The 20,417-nt window shown below is 37.1% G+C and overlaps 2 protein-coding genes and 1 long non-coding RNA gene across 3 annotated transcripts; all 3 read left to right on the forward strand.

Annotated features, from left to right (window-relative positions):
- Positions 1-365: 365 nt before the first annotated feature.
- Positions 366-14,156, forward strand: pdhb (pyruvate dehydrogenase E1 subunit beta). The gene is made up of 10 exons (XM_051693137.1): positions 366-468; positions 567-626; positions 4,153-4,260; positions 4,383-4,445; positions 4,566-4,601; positions 5,289-5,574; positions 5,652-5,762; positions 9,960-10,051; positions 10,138-10,279; positions 13,692-14,156. The coding sequence occupies exons 1-10, from the start codon at positions 433-435 to the stop codon at positions 13,835-13,837; spliced, it is 1,080 nt and encodes a 359-aa protein (XP_051549097.1). The 5' UTR covers positions 366-432; the 3' UTR covers positions 13,838-14,156.
- On the forward strand, positions 640-3,159 carry LOC127437966 (uncharacterized). The gene is made up of 2 exons (XR_007896640.1): positions 640-2,958; positions 3,087-3,159. It is a non-coding gene; the product is annotated as an uncharacterized LOC127437966 (long non-coding RNA).
- Positions 14,157-17,294: 3,138 nt separating the features above from the next.
- kctd6a (potassium channel tetramerization domain containing 6a) lies at positions 17,295-17,979 on the forward strand. Its single transcript, XM_051693142.1, is given in 2 exon segments — positions 17,295-17,419; positions 17,421-17,979. Coding segments are annotated over 2 exon segments (684 nt in total).
- The last annotated feature ends 2,438 nt before the right edge of the window (positions 17,980-20,417 follow it).

The raw sequence follows: 20,417 nt of genomic DNA on the forward strand, positions 1-20,417 counted from the left end.
ACAATCTCTATGTAAAACCTGGAAATAATTATAAATTTTAAAACTGATTTTCTTTCTTGGAAACGTCATGGAAATGTATTTAAAAAAAAAAAAAAAAAAATATATATATATATATATATATATATATATATATATATATATATATATATATATATAATTTTTTTTGTTTGTATTATTATTATTATTTTATTTAGTGAATCCTAGTAGAATCAAACCTATTTTTAAATCATGTTTTGGGTTTCTATAAAAAGATTTTTCTCTTGCCCTTGGACACCCAATGACAGTCTGTGGACAACTTCCGTCTGTATCATGACTCAGCAGTCCTGATTGGCTGCTGTCGCTGGCTTCACTGTTCTGATTTTACACCTCGCTCTCTGATTGGTCGCTGCCGCTGTCAGTAAAGCCCCGCCTACAGACAGAGGACAGTGAAAGATGGCGTCACTGAGGAGCCTACTGAGCTCGGGGAAGGTATTTGCGAGAAAATACAGAATATTAGTGAAATATAACGGGTGTGTTTGTGAGAAAACCGTCTGAGAAATGATGTCTGGTGTCTTTTTGTCTGTCAGAATGTCGTTTCAGTGGTTTTGCGGAGGGAGTTTCACAGGACGCGACCGGCGGCGGTGCAGGTCTCACCTTCAACAGATGCTGCATAAATATAAACACACAAATAAGCACAATTCAAGCTTTATATATGTTAAACAGTGATTATGTTTGATAAGTCAAACTTATGTTGATTGTCACTGTGGTAATATCATGTTTTAGACATGTATCATGGTAATACCGCTGTATTTTAACATTTACTATGCTTTTTAGATATGTACCATGGTAATACCGTTTTTTGAGACGTTAAATGTTACAACGGTAATGACACGTCTTTGAGACATGTTACAATGGTCATGACGTTTTTTGTTGTTGTTGTGATGTTACAATGGTAATGACAAGTTTTTTGAGACATGTTACAATGGTCATGACGTTTTTTTGTTGTTGTGATGTTACAATGGTAATGACACGTTTTTGAGACGTTACAACGATAATTACACATTTTTTGAGATGTTACAACGGTAATGACACGTTTTTTGAGACATGTTAAATGTTACAATGGTAATGACATGTCTTTGAGACATGTTACAATGGTCATGAAGTTTTTTTGTTGTTGTGATGTTACAATGGTACTGACACGTTTTTTTGTGATGTTACAATGGTAATGACACGTTTTTTGAGACGTTAAATGTTACAATGGTAATGACACGTCTTTGAGACATGTTACAATGGTCATGACATGTTTTTTTTGTTGTTGTGATGTTACAACGGTAATGGCACGTTTTTTTGTGATGCTACAATGGTAATGACACGTTTTTTTGAGATGTTAAATGTTACAACGGTAATGACACATTTTTTGAGACATGTTACAATGGTAATGACACGTTTTTTGAGACGTTACAATGATAATTACACATTTTTTGAGATGTTACAATGGTAATGACACGTTTTTTGAGACATGTAACAATGGTAATGACACGTTTTTGAGACGTTACAACGATAATTACACATTTTTTGAGATGTTACAATGGTAATGACACGTTTTTTGAGACATGTTAAATGTTACAATGGTAATGACACGTTTTTTGAGACATGTTACAACGGTAATGACATGTTTTTTGAGACATGTTAAATGCTACAATGGTAATGACACGTTTTTTTGAGACATGTTACAATGGTAATAACACGTTTTATGAGACATGGTAAATGTTACAATGGTAATGACATGTTTTTTGAGACGTTACAATGGTAATGACGCTTTTTTGAGACATGTTAAATGTTACAACGGTAATGACACGTTTTTTGAGACATGTTACAATGGTAATAACACGTTTTATGAGACATGGTAAATGTTACAATGGTAATGACATGTTTTTTGAGATGTTACAATGGGAATGACACGTTTTCTGAGACGTTATAATGGTAATGACATGTTTTTTGAGACGTTACAATGGTAATGACGCTTTTTTGAGACATGTTAAATGTTACAATGGTAATGACATGTTTTTTGAGACATGTTACAACGGTAATGACATGTTTTTTGAGACATGTTACAACGGTAATGACACATTTTTTGAGATGTTACAACGGTAAAGACATGTTTTTTGAGACATGTTAAATGTTACAACGGTAATGACATGTTTTTTGAGACATGCTACAACGGTAATGACACGTTTTTTGAGACATGTTACAATGGTAATGACAAGTTTTTTGAGACATGTTACAACAGTAATGCCACATGTTTTTTGAGACATGTTACAACGGTAATGACACGTTTTTGAGACATGTTACAACAGTAATGACAATTTTTTTGAGATGTTACAACGGTAAAGACATGTTTCTTGAGACATGTTAAATGTTACAACGGTAATGACATGTTTTTTGAGACATGTTAAATGTTACAACGGCAATGACACGTTTTTTGAGACATGTTACAATGGTAATGACAAGTTTTTTGAGACATGTTACAACAGTAATGCCACATTTTTTGAGACGTTACAATGGTAATGACAAGTTTTTTGAGACATGTTACAATGGTAATGACATGTTTTTTGAGACATGTTACAATGGTAATGACACGTTTTTTGAGACGTTACAATGGTAATGACGTTTTTTGAGACGTTACAATGGTAATGACACGTTTTTTGAGACATGTTACAATGGTAATGACAAGTTTTTTGAGACATGTTACAACAGTAATGCTACATTTTTTGAGACATTACAATGGTAATGACAAGTTTTTTGAGACATGTTACAATGGTAATGACGTTTTTTGAGACATGTTACAATGGTAATGACACGTTTTTTGAGTCGTTATAATGGTAATGATATGTTTTTTGAGACATGTTACAGAGGTAATGACACGTTTTTTGAGACATGTTACAACAGTAATGCCACATTTTTTGAGACATTACAATGGTAATGACAAGTTTTTTGAGACATGTTACAATGGTAATGACGTTTTTTGAGACATGTTACAATGGTAATGACACGTTTTTTGAGTCGTTATAATGGTAATGATATGTTTTTTGAGACATGTTACAGAGGTAATGACACGTTTTTTGAGACATGTTACAACAGTAATGCCACATTTTTTGAGACATGTTACAACAGTAATGCCACATTTTTTGAGACATTACAATGGTAATGACAAGTTTTTTGAGACATGTTACAATGGTAATGACATGTTTTTTGAGACATGTTACAATGGTAATGACACGTTTTTTGAGACATTTTACCAAGGTAATACCATGTTTTTACCATGGTAATGCCATGGTATCATTCACACGTGCCATGCTTTTTGCTAAATGAAAATACAGTGGTGTTTTGGACACTTACCATAGTAATATCAAGTTTTTGGGATGCATTACCATGGTAATACTGTAATATTTTACTCACGTGCCATGTTTATTTTATACAGTGGAAATACAGTGGAGTTTTGGACATGAACCATGGTAAAACCAAATTTTTTAGACATGTTACCAAGGTAATGCCATGTTTTTACCATGGTAATACCATGTTTTTGACATGTTACCAAGGTAATATCATGTTTTAGACATGTATCATGGTAATACCGCTGTGTTTTAACATTTACTATGCTTTTTAGATATGTACCATGGTAATACCACATTTTTTGAGACATGTTACAATGGTAATGCCATTTTATTTACCATGGTAATGCCATGGTATCATTCACATGTGCCATGCTTTTTTAAAAATGAAAATACAGTGGTGTTTTGGACATATACCACTGTAATACAGTGGTATTTTGCTCATGTGCCATGTTTTTTATTTTATTTTATTTTTTTTGTACCATGGAAATACAATGTTTTTAGACATGTTACCAAGGTAATATCATGTTTTAGACATGTATCGTGTTTTTAAAAATATATACATTGTAGCACCATGTTGTTTGGACATATGTTACCATTTTTGTGGACAATACCATGGTGTTTTGAACATGTGCCATTGAAGTGCCTTGGAGTACTATGGTATTACCATTAGTTACCATCACTAGACCATAGTACATCACGTTTTTGTAAGAGTTTGAATAGATTGATATGATATGATTGGTCAGATGTTGTGATATTAACCGGCTCTGGATTATTATAGGTAACAGTCAGAGATGCTCTTAACCAGGCCATGGATGAAGAGCTGGAGAGAGATGAACGGGTGTTCCTGCTCGGAGAGGAAGTCGCACAGTACGATGGCGCTTATAAGGTCAGTAGTGTTATCTGGGGATGGCCATTAGACGTTTAACTACATCCTCTGTGGTTTATTAGCGTTACGGTAAAGAATGCAACAAGATCTTTTAAATTAGCTTGTAACGTGGTGGGTTGCAGATTAGCAGAGGCCTTTGGAAAAAGTATGGAGACAAACGCATCATTGACACACCCATTACAGAGGTTAGTAAGAATCGTGACATTTCACATTTGGAATCATGACATTTGTGTCCTAATATATTAATAATATGTCCTTAATTACCACTTGCACTTGAAGTTTGCTTTATGTTTTCATTTGTGCAGATGGGCTTTGCTGGTATTGCTGTTGGTGCAGCTATGGTGAGTTTTTGCTTAAATTATTACATTTTAATACAATGATAATAGGGCGTAACAGTTCCCTCCCACTTTTTGTTAGCCGTTTTGGTTCCAGAAGTATTTTTCCCATTAATTTTAACCATGGGGATTTCTTAAAAAAATCCTTCATTAAAGAGTTGTAAGCCATGAACAAAACAGTCAGCCCCGAGGTGAATCACAACATTTCAGATTTTTATTTAAAGCAAAAAAGTATTTGAAAATCGAACAAAAAAACAAAGGTACATGAGTGTGTACTTTACCATCTTTAATGAGGGAATGGACTACATGAAGCATTGCGAATGACGTTATCAAAATAAAAATGGTTAAGTTGTTGATTGTAAGTATAGAAACAATATATTTTAATTTTATAGCAAAATATTCAGATATAGACAAATATTTAAGTAGTTTGAGATTGTAGGGAGTGTAGGCAACTTGGAAGTGGACATTCGCTGCAGAGATCTTTTGGTGTGCTTTGCTGCGATTCTCTGATTGCTAAGCATATACTATTAATTAACAACTTCAGAACTCATGGTAGGTCTGTCTTTAAAGGTTTATAAATTATCGTTATTAAGTCATAAATTTTACTTCCAGAAGCAGACTATTGCACTCAATATAATCCAAAACTCCAACTGTACTACCTTTTCCACCCTAACCCATTTCATCCTGTTTCAGGCTGGTTTGAGGCCCATCTGTGAGTTCATGACCTTCAACTTCTCTATGCAAGCCATCGATCAGGTCATCAACTCAGCTGCAAAGACCTACTACATGTCTGCTGGCTTTCAGTCCGTTCCCATTGTGTTCCGCGGGCCTAACGGTGCCTCGGCTGGCGTAGCAGCTCAGCATTCCCAGTGCTTTGCCGCCTGGTATGGACACTGTCCCGGACTGAAGGTGGTCAGTCCCTGGAGCGCTGAGGACGCTAAAGGTCTTCTGAAATCAGCCATCCGCGATGACAACCCTGGTGAGTGCCATACCGAGCCTACCGGATAAGGCTGATGGAAGTAAACAGTGTTCTGATTGTTGTCGTTTCTTTTGCAGTGGTGTTTTTGGAGAACGAGTTGATGTATGGTGTCCCATTCGAGATGTCAGAAGAGGCTCAATCAAAAGATTTTCTCATACCCATCGGAAAGGCAAAGATTGAAAGACAGGGTGAGCAGTAGGCCTGCCGCCATTGTTGAATAATCATTTGATCACAATTATTGTGAACTCTAAATTCCAATTCCATTTCAAATACAAACAGAATCTCAAAGGTCATGTGAAAACAGGCTCATGGGTTTAATCGGAGAGCCTTAAAATAACGTGTGAAAGTGAAGGATTTAGGAAATAAACTGCCTGGCCAAAAAAAAAAGTTGCCATTTGGATTTAAATAAGCAAATACTTAAGAGCCTGTGATTGGATCATTATTGCATTGGCCTGCATAAAGCAAAGAAAACAACTGAGAAGATCGCTGAAATCACTGGAATTGGGTTAAGAACTGTCCAACACGTTATTAAAACCTGGAAGGATAGTGGTGAACCATCAGTGGGGCAGTGGTGGCTCAGCAGTTAAGGCTCTGGGTTACTGATCAGAAGGTTGGGGTTCAAGCCCCAGCACTGCCAAGATGCCACTGTTGGGCCCTTGAGCAAGGCCCTTGACCATATCTGCTCCAGGGGCGCCATATCATGGCTGACCCTGCACTCTGACCCCAGCTTAGCTGGTATATGTAAAAAAAAAAAAAAAAAAAAGAATTTCACTGTATATGTGCAAACATATAATGTGTGATAAATAAATCAAATTAATTATTATTATTAATTAATTAATATGTTTCAGCTGGCAACAATCCTTTTAACCCTAACTGATGCAGTGTGTAGCTTCTCATTTCTTAAACAACCATGTCGGAAGATGTATTCCGAGGTCATGGAAAAGATGTCACTGTGTTTCAGAAGGGGCAAATCATTGGCCTGCATAAAGCAAAGAAAACAACTAAGAAGATCGCTGAAATCACTGGAATTGGGTTAAGAACTGTCCAACGCATTATTAAAACCTGGAAGGATAGTGGTGAACCGTCAGCTTCACAGAAGAAATGTGGTCGGAAAATAATCTTGAATGATCATGATCAGAGATCACTAAAACGCTTGAAGTCACATCATAAAAAAAGTCAACAGTAGAACTCACGGCCATGTTTAATATTGAAAGTAAGATCATTTCCACACGCACAATGTGACGAGAACTTACAGGATTGGGACTTAACAGCTGTGTGGCCACAAGAAAGCCACTTCTTAGTGAGGCTAATCCAGAAAAACAACTTCACTGCTAGGGATTATAAAGATTGGACTGTGGAGCAATGGAAAAAGGTCATGTGGTCTGATGAGTCCAGATTTTCCCTATTCCAAAGGGACGATGGACGCGTCAGGAAGGGAAGCGCATGAAGCGATGCATTCGTCATGCATATTGGCCACTGTACAAGCCTCTGGAGGCAGTGTTATGATCTGGGGCTGCTTCAAGTGGTCAGGTCTAAGCTCAGCAATGCTTTGCAGCAATAAAATTAAGTCAGCTGACTACCTGAATGTACTGACTGAACAGGTTATCCCATTAATGGATTTTTTCTTCCCTGATGGCACGGGCATATTCCAGGAGGACAATGCCAAGATTCTTCGGGCTCAAATTGTGAAAGAGTTGTTCAGGGAGCACGAGGAATCATTTTCACACATGAATTGGCCACCATAGAGTCCTGACCTTAACCCCATTGAAAGTCTTTGGGATGTGCTGGAGAAGACTTAACTGAGTGGTTCGGCTCTCCCGTCATCAATACAAGATTTCGGCCAAAAATTAATGCAACTCTGGATGGAAATAAATGTTGTGATGTTGCAGGAGGTTGTCGAAACAATGCGACGACGAATGCACACCGTAATCAAAGCTAAAGGCTGTCCAACGAAATATTAGAGTATGCAACATTTTCTTTTGGCCAGGCAGTGTATATAATATAATATAAAATTATATAATAGTTATTCAGGTTGACCTGAATAATAATATTAAAAATATTCTTACTACCCCTGCGCAATATAAAAAAGTATGACAATTTGTATGACAATTCATTATCGTGAAAGCCCTAAAACAATTGCAATTATTCGTTTGACAATTTATTATTAGCCAAATTTCATAATTGTGTTAGCCCTGAAACAGACAATTAATCGTCATTATCGCAAGTATTAGTTCGACAATTAATCATAATTGCAATTGTTAGTTTGACAAGTAATCTTCAGCCAAATTTAATAATCGTGAAAGCCCTAAAACAGACAATAAATTGTCATAATCACAATTATTAGTTTAACAATTAATCATCAGCCAAATTTCATAATTGTGATAGCCTTAAAACAGGCAATTTCTCACCATAATCGTTCATTGGACGATTAATCATGAATTAATCATCATAATAGCAATTATTCGTTTGACAATTAATCTTCAGCCAAATGACATAATTGTGATAGTCCTAAAGCAGACAATTAATCACCATAATCACAATTATTAGTCTTACAATTAATCGTCAACCAAATTTCATAATTGTGATAGCCGTAAAACAGACTATTAATCATCATAATCATAAGTATTCGGTTGACAATTAATCGTGAATTAATCATATTTGTTTGACAATCGTCAGCCAAATTTCATAATCGTGAAAGCCCTAAAACAGATAATTAATCTTCATAAGCCTAATTATTCGTTTGACAATTAATCATCATAATCACAATTATAAATCTGACAATTAAGCATCAGCCAAATTTCATAAATGTGACAGGCCTAAAACAGACAATTTATCGTCATAATTCAATTATCAGTTTAACAATTAATCGTTAGCCAAATTTCATAATTGTGATGACCCTAAAACAGACAAATAATGCTAAGTATTTAAATTAAATCGCAAGTATTTGTTTGACAATTAATCGTAAATTAATTGTCATAATCGCAATTATTTGTTTGACAATTAATCTTCAGCAAATTTCATAATTGTGAAAGCCCTAAAACAGACAATTAATCTTCGTAATGGCAATTATTCGTTTGACAGTCATCATTTAATCATCATGATCACAGTTATTTGTTTGACAATTAATCATCAATTTATAGTCGTGACAGCCCTAGTGAGCAACATGCAACAGTCTCTGTAGAGTGTCTATAAACCACAGGCAAACAAATGTTTAATTTTGAAATAATGTCTTTGGGGGGGCCTGGGTAGCTCAGTGGTAAAGACGCTAGCTACCACCCCTGGAGTTCGCTAGCTCAAATCCCAAGGCGTGCTGAGTGACTCCGGCCAGGTCTCCTAAGCAACCAAATTGGCCCAGTTGCTAGGGAGGGTAGAGGGTAACCTCCTCGTGATCGCTATAATATGGTTCATTCTCGGTGGGGCGCATGGTGAGTTGAGCGTGGATGCCGCGGTGGATGGCATGAAGCCTCCAAACACGCTATGTCTCCATGGCAACACACTCAACAAGCCACATGATAAGATGCGCAGGTTGACGGTCTCAGACGCAGAGGGAGCTGGGATTCGTCCTCCACCACCCAGATTGAGGCGAATCACTACGCAACCACGAGGACTTAAAAGCACATTGGGAAATGGGCATTCCAAATTGGGAGGAAAAAATAAATAATAATAATAATAATAATGTCTTTATTTAATAATCTTTCAATCAATTATTTGATTATTGTAACCATTTGAGATAACCACAATTATTGCATACTTTAATTCAAGTCACTTATTGGCATCCAAATTTTATGTAAAATAAATGTTAAATTATTAAATGCTTTTTTCATGTCTCTTTCATAAATGTCACAGTATTGTGCATTATGAATATAACACTCCGTATTCACTTCATTTATGTTAGTTCAGTCAAAGGAGATGACAGCATTTCTGTAGATGAGGAGTATATTAAAAAACTGTGAAAGGATTAATAACAATGTATTGTTGTACTGTTAGTATTCATAATAATAATAATAAAAATGTGATTTATTATTGTAATTCAGGCGGGCTGGGTTTCAAACAGTGCGACTAGAAGCAGAACTAAGGTGGACCACAGGAGAAATATTATTTTAATATTTAGGAAATTATTATTAATGTCTTTATACCATGTGAAACATCTGTAACTGATATGCGCAATAAAGACAATTGAATTTAATCTCAATTATTTGTATAACAATTAATCGCCAGCCTGAATGTCACAATCGTGACAGCCCTACGCAACTGTGGACTATGAAAACTGTTTTTATAAATAAAATGACTGTTTAGCAAACCTATAAATGTAAATAGTTTTGATTTGTGTCATTGTGTGGAACTAAATTGATCAGTGCTAATTAATTATTGGTGGTCTGCTGTAGGAAATCACATCACACTGGTGTCTCATTCCCGAATGGTCACTCTGTGTCTCGATGCTGCTGCTGTTTTGGCCAAGGAGGGTATTGAATGCGAGGTACTGTGTCCTCTTATCTCTGCTTCTTTGAAATTCTTTATTCTGATTTAGTTTCGTTTCACCTCTCACTATGTTTTTGTCTGTAGGTCATCAATATGCGCACAATCCGGCCGCTCGACACAGAAACCATTGAAACGAGCATTATGAAAACAAACCATCTCGTCACTGTAGAGGGCGGCTGGCCTCAGTTTGGCGTGGGAGCGGAGATTCTTGCCAAAATTATGGAGGGTAAATCATAAAAAAAAAAAAAACTATTTCACTTATTTTTTTCCAATTTCCATACCTCATATCAAGTCATTTTTATTTGTATAGTGCGTTTCACAATACACATCGTTTCAAAGCAGCTTTACAGAAAATCATTCATTAACAGAAACGGTAATATCTATAAAGTCTTAGAGTCATCATTGTGTAGTTTGATTAAATACGATTATGAAGTGTGTATTAAAATAAGTAATTAAATAATAATTGTATTTATAACCCCAGTGAGCAAGCCGAAGGCGACTGTGGCAAGGAACACAAAACTCCATAAGATGTTGATTAATGGAGAAAAATAATCTTGGGAGAAACCAGACTCACTGTGGGAGCCAGTTCTCCTCTGACTAAACAACATGAATATAATGCCAATATTAGTTACTTATGTGCAGTGCAAGTCATGGTTTAAAATTAGTAAACTAAGTAAGTGTTAAGGGCCAGTGTTTAAACAAAGATTTTGTATGAACTGTAAGATTAATGACTAATGTCTTTGAAGTTTATTAATTTATTAATTAACTGCAGAAGTTCATATAGATGCATTGTCCTTTGTTAGTTGACTGATGAAGGCTTTTGTTGGCAATTAATTGATAGTCTGTGTATTCCATTTTAACAGTGTAGTCCATCATTAGACCAAGGTGATTCAGGCAGAGATCAGTGAGGTGCATCGCAGTTCAACCAGCAGGTCATTTCGTTGAGGTCAATCCTCAAGGTTCAAGCAGTGGCATATGAAGTACCCATGTCTTGTGGTAGGAGTTGGCATTAGTTCATCTTCTGAAGTCCATCGTAATAGACTAAAGGGATGTCTGGTTGGACTGGCTTCATTTAGTCGTGATCACTCAGAGACACATAGCAGTGGAGTCCAACACCAAGCATGAATGGAGGTGGATCTGGTCAGCTCTGGTAACCTCGGGATATGAATCCCGAGACAGGGAAACAAATAGAATAATATTAGAATAGATGCCATTACATTTTTTGCAGAGTTATAGATTATGATAAATGTTTCTGGTTCCAGCAGACCTAACTAAAGCAGCCTAATTGTGAGTTTATGGATAAATTAGGTGTATAAATTGGTGAGTCTTTAGTCTAGACTTAAACAGAGTGAGTGTGTCTGCATCTCGAACAGTGTTAGGGAGACTATTCCATAGTTTAGGAGCCCAATAGGAAAAGGATCTACCTCCTTTTGTGGATTTTGATATTCTAGGAACTATTAACAGGCCAGAATTTTGCTATCGTAACGAACGTGATGAAATATATCATGGTAGAAGGTCACTTTAGTACTGCGAAGCTAAACCATTCAAAGAGTTGTACGTAGTTAACAGAATTTTAAAATTAATATGAAATTTAACAGATAGCCAATGTAACGATGATAAAATGGGGCTAATATGATCATATTTCTTGCTTCTAGTCAGCACTCTGGCAGCTGCATTTTGAACCAATTGAAGTTTATTAATTGAACTTGCAGGACATCCTCCCAGAAATTCATTAAAATAATCTAGTCTTGAGGTCATGAATGTATGAATTAGTTTTTCGGCAGCAGCATCAGAGAGCATGTGTCGTAACTTAGCAATATTTCTGAGGTGGAAGAATGCTGTTCTACAAACATTGGAAATTTGATTTTCAAAGGACAGATTGGTATCAAATATAACACCCAAGTTCTTCGCTGTAAGTCAAATTATATTTTAGCTTTTTATTTTGAGAGGTTTTTGGTCCAATAATTAGTACCTCTGTTTTGTCAGAATTGAGTAGAAGGAAATTTCTGGCCATCCAATCTTTGATTTCATTGATGCACTCTAATTTGGAGAATTGTGAAATTTCAACAGGTTTTGAAGAAATATAAAGTTGGATATCATCGGCATAACAGTGGAAACTTATTCCACGATTCCTCATAACATCTCCCAGGGGAAGCATGTATAAGGAGAAAAGCAGAGGCCCTAAAACTGATCCCTGTGGCACTCCATACTTTTGTTTGATTTGACAATTCCTCATTTACACAGACAAAGTGGTAGCGGTCTGATCAATAGAACCTAAACCATGCTAATGCAAGTCCAAAAATGCCAACATAATTCTCAATCTTATTCAAGAGAATGTCGTGATCTATGGTGTCGAAGGCAGCACTAAGATCTAAAAGCACTAGAAGAGAAATGCAGCCGCGATCAGATGATAAGAGCAAGTCAGTATTTGTACTGTGATGGGGCCTAAATCCTGACTGAAATTGTTCATATATACTATTTCTCTGTAGAAATGAACATACTGTAGTTGGGAGGACACTACCTTTTCTAGTATTTTCGACATAAATGGCAGATTTGAAATCAGTCTATAATTAGCCAATTCTCCAGGATCAAGCTGTGGCTTCTTAATAAGCGGTTTGATAACTGCCATTTCAAAGTTTCTTGGGAAATGTGCTAAGGATAGCGAGGAGTTAATAATATTAAGAATAGGTTCTGAGATTACAGGGAATACTTCTTTTAAGAGCTTACTTGGTATTTGATCTAATATACATGTGGCTTTTGATGTTTCGATAAGTTTTGTTAGCTCTTCTAACCTTTAACATCGAAGGATTGAAGTTGCTCATGAGGAAAGTTATGAGACACTGTTTTCTGAGGTACTGTGACAGACAATTGCATTATTCCAATTTTATCAGTAAAGAAATTCATTAAGTCATTACTATTGTGCTGCGACGGAATATCTGGTTCAGTCGATGCTTTATTCCTAACCAATTTAGCCACAGTACTGGATTGTTGTGGTTATTTTCTATGAGTTTGCTAAAATATGCTGACCTGGCAGCTTTTAGTGCCTGTCTGTAGCTACAGACACTATCCTTCCATGCACAGCGAAATACCTCAAATTTTGTATTCTTCCACTTGCTGTCCATTTTCCGAACTGCTTTCTTGAGATCATGAGTGTGATCATTGTACCATGGTGCAGGGCTTTTTTCTTTAATTTTCTTTAATCGAAGGGGGCGACACTATCAAGAGTGCTAGAGAAGACTGTATCTATATTTTCTGGTATTACTTCAAGTTCTTCTAGACTTTTTGGCTTACTGGATACATGAGATAAATCTGGAAGATTATTAGTGAAGCTATCTTTAGTGGTCGAAAGAATAGTTCTACCTGAACGATAGTGTGGTGTAGATTGAGTAACATTAGCTGATCACAGCATACAAGAAACGAGGAAATGATCTGAGATGTCATCTCTCTGGGGTAGAATTTCTATAGTATCAACATCAACTCCATATGACACAATTAAATCTAGCATATGATTATGCTAATGAGTTAACAAATACTAACTAATTTGAGTACATTTTGTTTCAAGTTCTCAAGTAATTATTCAAGATGAGTCATTCAGTTTTTAAACAATGTAGATAATATATTTTTCTTTTTAATTCAAGGTCCAGCGTTCAATTACCTCGACGCCCCTGCAGTCCGAGTCACTGGTGTGGATATTCCAATGCCGTACGCCAAGATTTTGGAGGACAACAGCATACCGCAAATCAAGGACATCATCTTCTCTGTCAAAAAGACATTGAACGTGTAACATATTCTCTCCCAAAAGATGGTCCATTTCAGCACCTCTATTAGGACACAATATTTAACGTATCTTCCTGACCATTTCTGCGTCAATAGTCAGAGAATAACTAAATTTCTTTCATCACGTACGTCTTTCTGTTACATGGGTCTTACATCTTCCTTCATTGGCGGTATCACAGTATATTAAAGTTATGTTCTCATTTTGACTGGAAAATGAGGGGTTTTCATGACAACTACTTTCATTGTGGCTATAAACAACGAACCATGTGTATTATTATGATGTGAATTGTACTGTAATCAGAAAATAAACTTTTATCACAACAGGTTGCAAGACTTACTGTGATTTTTTTTTTCTTTTTCTTTTTCTTTTTTCATATCATTATGAATAAACTTGGTAAATTAATCTAATACCCAATTTGCATTATAGAAATGCATATTACTATCCTTTTTAAAAGTCAAGAAAAGTGTGTAGGGTCTTGAAGGACTGAGATAGAGTCCAGTTCAAGGGGTTTGCCCATATAAAGAAATAAATGGTAAGTTGCATAATGTTGTGGGTTTATCACTGTTGAATTTTTTTAATTATTGCAAGATTACAAAATGACTGATTGGATGATCCATGTTCAAAGCGATTTTAAAAGCTTCAGATGCTTGCTGGAATATTTGTACTTTTAAATATGTCATACCGCAAGACCATTTAAAAGGAGCTAGTGAAAAGTAAAAGCTGATTAAAAATGGTGGAAAATACTTTTAACACATATAGTACTATACATTTTATATGAATGATTTTATGACCTAAAATGTTGATCTAAAATGTACATGGACACGTTTTGTGTCACATACCCATCTATTTTTTACTATTTAAAACCTAAAAATTTCGTTTTTGTGAAATGTTTTGCTTTGAAACTGTGCTTTTGCTCTCTTTCTTAAAGGAATATTCTGGGTTCAATACAAGTTAAAGGTACTGTAAGCGATTTTAACGGTCTGAAGTTTTCATGGGACTGAGCCGTTGAATTAGCCACACCCCCTCGTTCCAAAACTCCGCCCTACAAAGGTAATTTTGAGACCTAAACCGAGCAAAAGTGCAGCATCCTCTTCTTTCAAAAAACAAAAATCACCGTTACAGTGATGCACTTACAATGGAAGTGAATGGGGCCAATTTTTGAGGGTTTAAAGACAGAAATTTGAAGCTTAGAATTTCATAAAAGCACACATTCATTCTTCTGTAAAAATGTGTTATTATTTTATGGTCGATTTAGGGTATTACGTCATCATGGCAGTAAAATTGTAAAATTGGATGTAACTTTACACAGAAAGATTTAGTAAGCGATTTTTATCACACTAAAATCATATTAACTCACATATTGTTTACATCTTGTGGCTATACTTTTAAAACAGTTAATATTTTAACATTTACAGATTGGCCCCTATTCACTTCCATTGTAAGTGCCTCACTGTAATCCAGATTTTTGCTTTTTTTAAAGAAAAGGTGGGACGAGTCGAAATAAATTTTTCCACAAATCCTGTCGATTGAGCTTCATTTGCATTGAACCCAGAATATTCCTTTAAAATAAACACCTCTTTGATGTTTTATTTTCCATTGCAATGACAATTTTAATTTTAAAGTGTCACTCCAAATACTTTTTGGGGCAATTATGACCACTCACAGGTGAAGCGAATAACATTGATCATCTCCTAACAAGACCACGTGTCAAGGTCTGTGTAGATTAGATGGTGAGCGAACAATCGTTTCTCGTAGACAACGTGTTGAATGCAGGAGAAATGGGCAGGACTAAAGACCTGAGCGAATTTGACAAGGGCCAAAATGTTATATCCAGACGACTGGGTCAGAGCATCTCTGAAACGGATAGGCTTGTGGGGTGTTCCTGGTCAGCAGTGGTGAGTACCTACTGACAGTGGTCCGAGGAGGGACAAACCACAATCTAGTGATAGGGTGTTGGGCACCCAAGGCTCATCGATGCGTGAGGGCAACGAAGGATATCCCGTCTGGTCCGAACTGACAAAAGGTCTACTGTGGCACAAATCACTGAAAATTTGAATGATGGTTACAGGAGGAATATGTCACAACACACAGTGCATCACACCCTGCTGCGTATGGGGCTGCGTAGCCACAGACCAGTCAAACTGCCCATGTTGACCCCTATCCACCGTTGAAATGCCTATAATGGGTACCTGAGCATCGGAACTGGACGTTGGAGCAGTGGAAGAAGGTCGCCTGTTCTGATTAGTCCCGTTTTCTTTTACATCACGTGGACAGCCATGTACGTGTGCATCATTTACCTGGAGAAGTGATGGCACCAGGATGCACTGTGGAAAGACAACAAGCCGGTGGAGGGAGTGTGATGCTCGTGGCAATGTTCTGCTGGGAAACCCTGGGTCCGGCCATTCATGTGGACGTCAGTTTGACACATGCCACCTACCTAAACATTGTTGCAGACCAGGTACACCCCTTCATGGAACTGGTATTTCCTGATGGCAGTAACCTCTTTCACCAGGATAATGCTCCCTGCCACACTGCACACATTGTTCGGGATTGGTTTGAGGAACATGATGAAGAACATCTAAAATAAGTACAGGGCATCCAATGAGAAAAAGCTTGGAGGGTCAGCCATTTTGTCATTTCCCAGTGGTCCATTTTGTCTGAGACCAAGGTTTCATGAAGAGCATGGTTGAATTAATTCAGAAACGTATAGTTTGATCTTTCTAGCCATGATCCATCCTCTTTGACACACTATATACAATACTACAGTTTCCATGGTAACCATTGCTCATAGGGTAAGCTTATTGTCAAAGCAGCAAATGTTGTTTTTAACAATGGTGCCCAGCATGGAATGCTGATGTTTCCACCAGGCTGTTTGACTAGCTTAAAGGTGCTGCAAGCGATTTCAGCTGTTCTACTTCCACGAGACTGAGCCATTGAATTAGCCACACCTCATCTTTCCAAAACCCAGCACTCCAAAGATTACAAATTAGCTTTATTGAGACCGACATCATGCAGAAACGGTTGTTGTTGTAGCAGCAAAATAGTGCCCTCAAAAGACAACTGTTATGAACAAAATGGCATAAAAATGCATTACGATTCAATAATTCGCTATGAGAATACTATGAGAACACGCAAAATGATTGACAGGTCGAAAGCGTCATTGTCCACGACACATATTTATTTGCTGTTTGCAGAGTGTAGGGCTGTCACAGATACAGGTGAGATATCTTACGACACTTATTTCATTAATATCTTTCAGGGAGTAGGAAAGGCCCAGACTGTCCGCGTGTCTAAAAAATCTGTGCTGCACGTGGACGGTCCGCGCACACTGTGCTCGAGATGGAAAATCAAAGTATACTTTGGCCTTTAGGCAGCAAGGCAGGTCACTAGGTTTTGCGAAAGAGTCACAGACTGCACCTTTAATATTTGAAACATCCACCAATTGTATTCTTCTTTGTTGTAGATGACGGACACAGTTACCCTAAATCTTGGTGTACAATTGTACACTACATCGCTGTCCACACTGCAGCATTATCCAGACTCTATGTTGGGTGCCATGTTCCGTGGCGATTTTCCCACCACACGAGATTCGTGGACACTATTTCATAGATCGGGATGGTCCTCTATTCTGTTATGTCTTGAACTTCTTACGAACCTCAAAACTGATGCTACCATGTGACTTCAAAGAGACGGAGCTCCTCAGGATGGAAGCCAACTTCTACCAGATAGAACCCTTGATCCAGTGTTTAAGCGACATCAAACCCCTTTATCCTCTGGACACTTTTGGCCAAGTGGTAGAACTTTCGAGTACTCACAAACTCTCCAAGTACTCAAATCCAGTGGCTGTCATTATCACCCCACACACCGTCACCACCAAAGTACACTCGTTGCTTGAAGGCATCTCCAAAAACTTCACCAGATGGAATAAACACATGATGGATACCAGAGACTTTCAAGTGTCATTTACCTTTGGACCATGCGACCACCATCAGGAGGTGTCTCTTAGGGTGCATTTGGTGGAGTACATCTCCAAGCAAGGTTTCCCAATTCGAAACACGTAGATACACCATATGAGTGAACGCACTAATGAGAATATGGTGGAGCACCATTGGACTCTCTGTAGAGTCACTCAGAAGGTTGAGGACTGATTCACTGCACTTTCTGTTTCATTTCCTGTAAATGGAGATAAAGTCCAAGCTAACCAATTGAGTGCAACAGCGAACACCTACTTTTTAAGTACTTTTTTGTGGAAAAGTATTTTTTCCATTCATTTTCTCCATAGGCATTTAGAAAATTCTTCAATAAAGAGTTCTAAGCCATGAATCAAAACAACCAGTTCTAAGACGATTCACAACATTACAAACTTTGATCTGATGCCACATCCACACTAATCTGTTTTCAGTTTTCTAACGTTATCGTTTTCCAAAGAATGGAGAGCATTTTTGCAAAGACTTTCGGTTTTCGGTGGCGGAAAACTGGTTGAGAGGTGTAAGCATAGCTTAATCAATGCGTTTTCAAATGAAATCGTATTGGTGTGGACGTGGCCTAAAGCAAAATCTGAAAAAATAGAAAAGTGCAAGACTGTGTACTTAAATTCTTTTATGTGGTAATGAACTACTATTCCCATGAAGCATTGCGAATGACATAATCGAATCAGAAATTATTACAATATAAAATGTTGACTATAAGTCATTAAATATACAATACTTTTGATGTACGAATAGATAAGTTGTTTGATAGCAGTGCTGTTTGTAATGGGATTACAAAGTAATTAGTTACTGTAACTTTTACTTTATCTAGTTACTTTTAGACACTACTTTAAAAAGTAGTGTAACTCATTACATTTAAAATTTTGGTAATCAGTACAGTTACTGACTTTAAATGAAAGTAATTACTTTTAAGTACATTACTTGGGTTACAAATATTTTAAAACAAAATTATTTATATGTAATACAATTTAAATTAGAATTTATATGTTCATATAGTACATCTGTTTGCGTTTCTGTGACAGCTAAAGGGTGTGCAACAATGAGCGAGGAGAAAATAGATATTATTTTGGTAAGTAACTTAAAAGTAAAGTAATTAAGAATATGATTACTTTTTCAATGAAGTAATCAGTAAAGTAATCTGATTATACTTTTAGAGTAGTTAGTCATTTGTAGTGGATTACCTCTTTTTAGTAACTTACCCAACACTGTTTGAGAGTGTAGCTATACTTATTTGATTTCTTCTCTTAAAAACGTTATTATAGCTATAATCAATTGCACGATGGAGAAAATGAATAGAATTTTTACTTCCACAATGAAAATGTTCTTTAAGTGTGTATTTTTACCACTACAGAAAAGTATGGACATAAGGAACCTGAAAACATTGTGTTTTTCCTTTCCACAATACTAAAGTGTTATTTACCTCATTCTGGAAAAGTGGCTGCTTCCTACAATGTCATGTTTTCAAATCTGTATATGCAACAATTAAATCTAAATATGATTAATATACAGTATGTCATGTCTATATGTGTTTTGTTCTTGTTTTCATGTCTTTTTTTAAAAGTTTAGTTCCTGTTCAGGTCATGTGGTTCCATGTCATGTTATTTCCTGTTTTCCTGCCATGTCATGTGATTCCCTGTTTCCATGTCAAGTCATGTGATCATCCTGTTTCCCTCCATGTTCATGTGTCTTGTTTTCATTGGTTTATTGTCTTCTTAACTCGTTATCAGTTCCAGTTTGTCATTGGTTTAAGTTTATTAGTCTTGTTATCTTGTTTATATTTCTGTCTGTTCATTGGTTGTCTTGTTACCCTTGTCCATGTATTTATACCCTCATGTTTGCCATGGTCCTTTGTCAGGTATTGTGTTTATGTAACATTGTTTGGTAGTCATGTCATGTCATGTCATGTCATGTCATGTCATGTCATGTCATGTTAAGTTCATGTTTATGTTTTGTAGTCACATTTTTGGTTTTCACGCTTCATGTAAATAAACTGCACCTGGATTCTTCACTTTATCGTCATCAATTGCCTGTCATTGCCAGCATTGTTACAGAATACCTGACCACAAAAGGAACCCAGCAGTTCAGCTTCTTCATTTACGTCAGGGGAATCGTCCACTGGAGGAATATGTAGAGGATTTTGTGCTCTTGCCAGCAGGGTCGATTTTAATGAGATTGCACTCAAGACAATCTCCTCCTTGATGCCAGGCGGCCGGAGTACCTACAGCCTGACTCAATTTATCGACCTTGCCCTACTGATATGTGGTTCATCGTTCACTGTGGGGGAGGTGGACACCAAGCCAGAGTTCCACATCATTGCCGCCAAGGCAGAGTTCCACGTCATGGCCGCCGAGCCAGAGTTCCATGTCATGGCCGGCGAGCCAGCATCCCACATCATGGTCGCCGAGCCAGCGTACAAAATCATGGTCGCCAAGCCAGCATCCCACGTCATGGTTGCCGAGCCATGGTCCTAGTCGTGGTAGCCGAGCCAGGGTCCCACGTCATGGTCGCCGAGGCAGGGTCCCATGTCATGGTCGCCGAGCCAGGGTCCCACGTCATGGTCGCAGAGTTTGCACCACCTTCTGCCCCTGATCCTGAGT

This window comes from Myxocyprinus asiaticus, chromosome 49 (genome assembly GCF_019703515.2).
Source record: "Myxocyprinus asiaticus isolate MX2 ecotype Aquarium Trade chromosome 49, UBuf_Myxa_2, whole genome shotgun sequence".
NCBI classification, from domain to species: domain Eukaryota; kingdom Metazoa; phylum Chordata; class Actinopteri; order Cypriniformes; family Catostomidae; genus Myxocyprinus; species Myxocyprinus asiaticus.

Bases quoted from the DNA above. Each gene is read 5' to 3' on its own strand.
- pdhb (XM_051693137.1), top strand. From the start codon at position 433: ATGGCGTCACTGAGGAGCCTACTGAGCTCGGGGAAG. The intron at 469-566 runs GTATTTGCGAGA...TTTGTCTGTCAG, and splicing joins GCCTACTGAGCTCGGGGAAG to AATGTCGTTTCAGTGGTTTT. The intron at 4,446-4,565 runs GTTAGTAAGAAT...TCATTTGTGCAG, and splicing joins TTGACACACCCATTACAGAG to ATGGGCTTTGCTGGTATTGC.